The sequence below is a fragment of the Myzus persicae genome, unplaced genomic scaffold (assembly GCF_001856785.1).
Source record: "Myzus persicae strain clone G006 unplaced genomic scaffold, MPER_G0061.0, whole genome shotgun sequence".
Lineage (NCBI taxonomy): Eukaryota > Metazoa > Arthropoda > Insecta > Hemiptera > Aphididae > Myzus > Myzus persicae.
The window spans coordinates 1-5,171 of record NW_019101808.1 but is presented as its reverse complement, the minus strand read 5'-3'; the positions used below and the strand labels follow the sequence as shown (position 1 = coordinate 5,171).

General features: G+C 36.8%; 1 protein-coding gene across 1 annotated transcript; it reads left to right on the top strand.

Moving 5' to 3' along the window:
* The first annotated feature begins 236 nt into the window (after positions 1 to 236).
* Positions 237 to 4,383, top strand: LOC111030474. The gene is made up of 3 exons (XM_022309988.1): positions 237 to 308; positions 2,781 to 3,596; positions 3,785 to 4,383. Exons 1-3 carry the CDS (start codon positions 237 to 239, stop codon positions 4,316 to 4,318), a joined length of 1,422 nt encoding a protein of 473 aa, XP_022165680.1. The 3' UTR covers positions 4,319 to 4,383.
* The last annotated feature ends 788 nt before the right edge of the window (positions 4,384 to 5,171 follow it).

The following is a 5,171-nucleotide window of genomic DNA, read 5'->3' as shown; positions in this document are numbered from 1 at the left end:
TACTTTTGTTGGCAAATTATCACATTAAATGCCACATAGTTATAATATTTATTATTTTATTGATTATTGTATTTATATTATAATTTTATTGGTAATTATTGCAAAATACTATATTAGGTATATATAGTATAAATATATAATTCCAAGCGTATGAATTTTTTTCTATAATTTTATATATTATTTTATCTCTCTTATTTTACGGGCTATATATTGTGATCGTGGTAAATTAACATGTGATGGCAACTGGTATATTCGGTTGGGGGCAACTGGCACACTTGGTTGAGGGCAACTGGTACATTTGGCTGCGGGTAACTGGTATATCCTTAAAATCCCGGTAACAGCCGTGGGGGAGGCAACTGGTCAACACCCTTCCTGATCAAAGAAGACAACATTCCCGCACTGCAATGGAGATTAGGTGTCGTAAGCACACACAACAAGGTGATGGTGGGATAATACGGATAGTGCAAGTCAAAACAGTCGAGGGTCTGTATAAATGGGCAATTATGTCCTCTGCCTTTTGAAGGCAATAACACAGAGTAAAATGATAACACGTAAAAAAAAAAATGTATGTTTATATATTTTTTTTTAATTTGTTTTTGGTCACAAAAAAAATGATTTCAATTGTTTATTAATTAATTGTATGTACATCCTGTTGAAAATGTTTTTTTTTTTAGGCGGGTGGTCTGTTGGTTGACGGTTTATTTATTGTATTTAGATTGCAGATTCTCTACATCGTGATTGTATTATTTCGATAGGCGAGCGATTAGTGATAAAGAGAATCGACCCTCGCCGCCGTATCATCGTAGCGTCCCTATAGTATCGAAAAACCAGTCTATTACGAGCGCTCCGACATGACCGACAAGTACCGTCCGTTTTGTGACAAGTTGAATTAAATAATATGTGTCACTTTTTTCTTTACGTTAAAAAAAATTTGCGATACAGTCCACATAATAAAATAGTTTTCATTCGTATACAAAAATGTACAAAACAATACTAATTATACTATACCTATGTAATTATAATCTAATATTCTATGGTTGATAACATAATAACATACGATCTATGGTGCTATGCAATAAAAATGAAGTTTTATATTTGCATTCGGTTCTATATTATATACGTACCTGATGGTTTCGTTTTTGGAATCAAACCGTTTACTATTTTGATTATAATGTAATATCTTGCAACTCTTCGTCACGATGAAACCACCCTACACTCGTACGGCCTCTCGATTTTGGCGACATTGCTTTATTATTTGACGTGTCCTTGTAGGACCTAGAGGTAGTCGAGAACATTCAACGATAAAAGATCGAAGCGTCGAAACACTACATTATTATAATTTAAAATACCTATATTACAGCTGTGATAATATTATTATACAATGGAAACGTTACCGCCCGAGGTGTGTATATTAAACATATTATATTATAAAATGCTTAATAGGTAAGGCTTGGAACTTAATTCACTTAAAAAGTACTAAATATGCACGCCCTAAATAATGTGATAACAATAGTAAAAATATGGACTTATTTTCTTCTCCTCACAAATTTCATAAATACAGATATTTTACCAAAAAATATATTTTTTATGTTTTATAATTTGTTCCTAATTAATATTTATTAGTAAAAACTGGAAATTATGTGTTAACTAGGTATTTTAAAAACACGTTACAATCAGTGGCGTGCCCAGGAAATTTCAATGGGGGGGATATATGTTATAAATGTTTTGGTAAAAGTACATTTAAATTAATATAAAATAATTAAATAAGTTGAAGTCAATAAAAAAAAGTGAATGGGGGGGATATAACCCCTAACCTCCCCCCCCCTTGGGCACGCCACTGGTTACAATAATACCTATAGTAAAGACTCTCAAAATAGATATACCTAGCTAGATTTTAACATATTTTTTTTTACAATCGAATTTTCAAATGTTATTATTAAATTTATAAACATATAATTTTAACTTTAACCATCAAATAATATACTCTAAAAAAAAAAATAAAATTGAGAAATGTGCTATATAACTACAAAATCATTAAATACAATAATATGAATTATTAACTTTTAATATTTTTTTCGTAGGATTTTGAAATTAATTTTAATCTTACTTAGCATAATAAATCTAATAGGCAATAGCCAACCAAAACAACATGGAAATGCAACGACTTCTACCATTTGTCTAGTCGAACGGTTTTTTTTTAGTCCCTTCTTGATCTGTTAGACTAAATATAAGTTTCACGAAAGGCTAATAAATATATGGTTTATTATTTTCCTGATATTACCACCTTATCAGTGAAGTAGCCAGGGGAGTCGGGTGTTTAAGCCATTGCCTATTTTCCCCCTAATAAATGCATTATTTATACACGAAAACTGTACAAAAAAACAGTTTAATTTATACCTTACCCCTCTCCTTTTTATAAAACTAGCTGCGCCACTGCTCCTTATATATATATAATATAAGTATGTAGTTACCAATTATTTTCTTTGTCATATATAACCTTACCAGTACTATGATTTTCGGCTCCTGTTTTTGTCTACTTGGATTGAGAAAAAATGAATACTAATATTTAATATTTTCGTACTTATAATATTTGGCTTGGTCATGTTCCTATATCTATAGCTCAATCGACAAATGTCTCTGGTATCGACCCAAATACTGATTATCATATATATATAAATGTATTATTATTATTGATAATAATTAATATTATGCATCGATCTTCAGTTTACGATCGAATCCCCGTGCAGCAATAGGTACTTTCGTTCTCTTGACTTTTGCAGATAATCACTGAAATCCTGGAATACCTGTCGTTTGACGACCGGCGGCGGGTGGCCTTGGTCAACAAGACGTTCCGGTACGCATCCCTGCACCCGGTGCTGTTGCGACGAGAGCTGTTCGTGTACACCGCTCCTGTTCAGCGGCTGCGGGTAGACGACCGGCGACGGCGATTCAAGGACTTCAAAACGACGGCGTTGCGGGAGCCCTGGAGAAAACTGATCTGTCTGAAATTCCACGGCTCGAACCGCTCGGACTTCGGCAAGGCGTTCGGCAACGTCGGTGGCTGGCCACCGTCCGTCGTGTCGCTGCACCTGGACAGCCTGAACTGGTTGGCCGACTCGTTTCTGGACGCGATCACCGGCAGTTGCGTCAGACTAGAGGAACTGCGGCTGGAGAACATCGGACGGCTGTGCTTCGCCGACAAACCCCGGCGGCCGATGCTCGTGTTGCGCAGCGTGCGCTTCGACAAGGTGGGCGTGTCGGATGAGTGTTTCAACGTGCTCATGGCTTGCGCCCCAAACGTGACAGACGTTGGCATCAACAACTGTCAGACGTACGATTGGCTGGACCCTGTGCACGCGGCTGTGGCCGGAATTTCCAACGTCGGGCTGTCGGACTCCAACATTATTGGGTACTTACAGAGCACCGCGGCCGGCACCGTGGACAGCCTGCGGTTGAATCTGTGCTGCCACATATTTGGCGAGATACGGTCCAGGTCACTTCGGCTCAAGTCCCTGCTGTTGAGCCAGAACAAACCATATTTGAACACGCGCAGAATGATCAATTACGAAAAACTCGAATCGGCATTAGCCTTACAAGTGAGACAATCAATAATAATACCATTTATTATTGAGATACATTACAACATACAACACAGTCATTTGATATTTTCATCTAGCTTTTAAAAATAAAATAAATTGTCAACATTTTAATAATATTTAATAAACTTATTTATTACATTTTGATATACAATACATTGCACAACATATTAAAATCGATCACGCAGGTGTCGCTGCAATGGTTGGAGATCAATCACCTCCCGGCACGTCTAGTCGGGGCCGTGTCCAGGCTGCACAATCTCCGGCACTTGACTTTGAACTTAACAATCGGACACGCCGACATGGAATGTCTGCGCGAGTTCGTGGAATCGTTGCGCGACATGAAGCGTATCAGGACTTTGGCCGTTAATCGAGTAGTCGAGACATCGATGGACGTCGGGCTCAACGCGGTACTTCAGACGTTCGCGATACCAGAATGCGCATTCGAATCACTAACGTCGTTGGACTGTTCGTTGGACAGCAGCCTGTGCGTGCTGCGTACCGGGAAACGGTTGTCCAGCTTACGCATCCGGAACGGCGACATTCTGTCGGCCGGTGATTTGCAACTGTTGTTCGAAAACCTCATCGGTTTGAGACATCTGTGGATCGACAACTGTCTTTGTCTCGACGACGACATTATGTCCGGCTTGCCGGTTTCTAATCTCAAAGGTATTTCTATAAAGTATTTTACTGCAGGTAACATCAGAGCAATGTCGGATTGAGCATTTGTGCATATACCTATTATTATAGGCACTATATTATATTATGTACCGCACTGTCACATCCCTAACAGCACTATATAGAATTATATTATCTAAATATTATTATCTTAATAAATTATTATTTCAAGTTGATTGTGTGGCACAAATAAACCATCCATTTATTCGTGTGGCCTATAATATCCGACATAATGTTACACCAGCGGTTCCCGAATTTAGAGTCTGCTCGGGGGTGGGGCAGGGGGTATATAGTGATGACGGAATTACGAAAATAATTATGCTATTTTACAAAGTGTAAAATTGAAATCACTATATTAGTTAAAAGATTATCGGGCCTCGATAACAATTATATATTAGGTACTTATAACGATAGAGTCGATAGACCGGGATATTATTTATACTTTATGTTAATATATTCAATATTTTTTTCTTATACTTAATATTTTTACTTCGTACCTAAGTTGATTTATAATACATTTTTTAAATTATGAAAACAATAAAAGTAAATATTTGTATATTATATTATATATAGTTATTTTAAATGTTTTATTTGTACCACTCACAAAAAAAAAAATATTCCCAAACTTTAATTTAAGGGTGGGAGGTAACGAGATTTTAGTAAATTTACAGGGGGCGTAGAATGAAAAAGGTTAGGAACCGCTGTGTTACACAGTCCTCACTCCTCATATAACATGTAAGTTTTCGATTAGTCCTATGCTAAATATAGGCTTTGGTGGACGTAAAGTTCTCGGGACTTAGCCACTATACTGTCTATACCAGAGGTTCCCAAACTTCTTATTGTGCGACCCATTTTGAATTTTTTTTTAAATATAGCGACCCACAATATCAATGAATG

Coding starts and splice junctions, on each gene's coding strand:
- LOC111030474 (XM_022309988.1), top strand. CDS start 237: ATGGCAACTGGTATATTCGGTTGGGGGCAACTGGCACACTTGGTTGAG. Junction 309..2,780: donor ACTGGTACATTTGGCTGCGG/GTAACTGGTATA, acceptor TGACTTTTGCAG/ATAATCACTGAAATCCTGGA. Junction 3,597..3,784: donor AATCGGCATTAGCCTTACAA/GTGAGACAATCA, acceptor TCGATCACGCAG/GTGTCGCTGCAATGGTTGGA.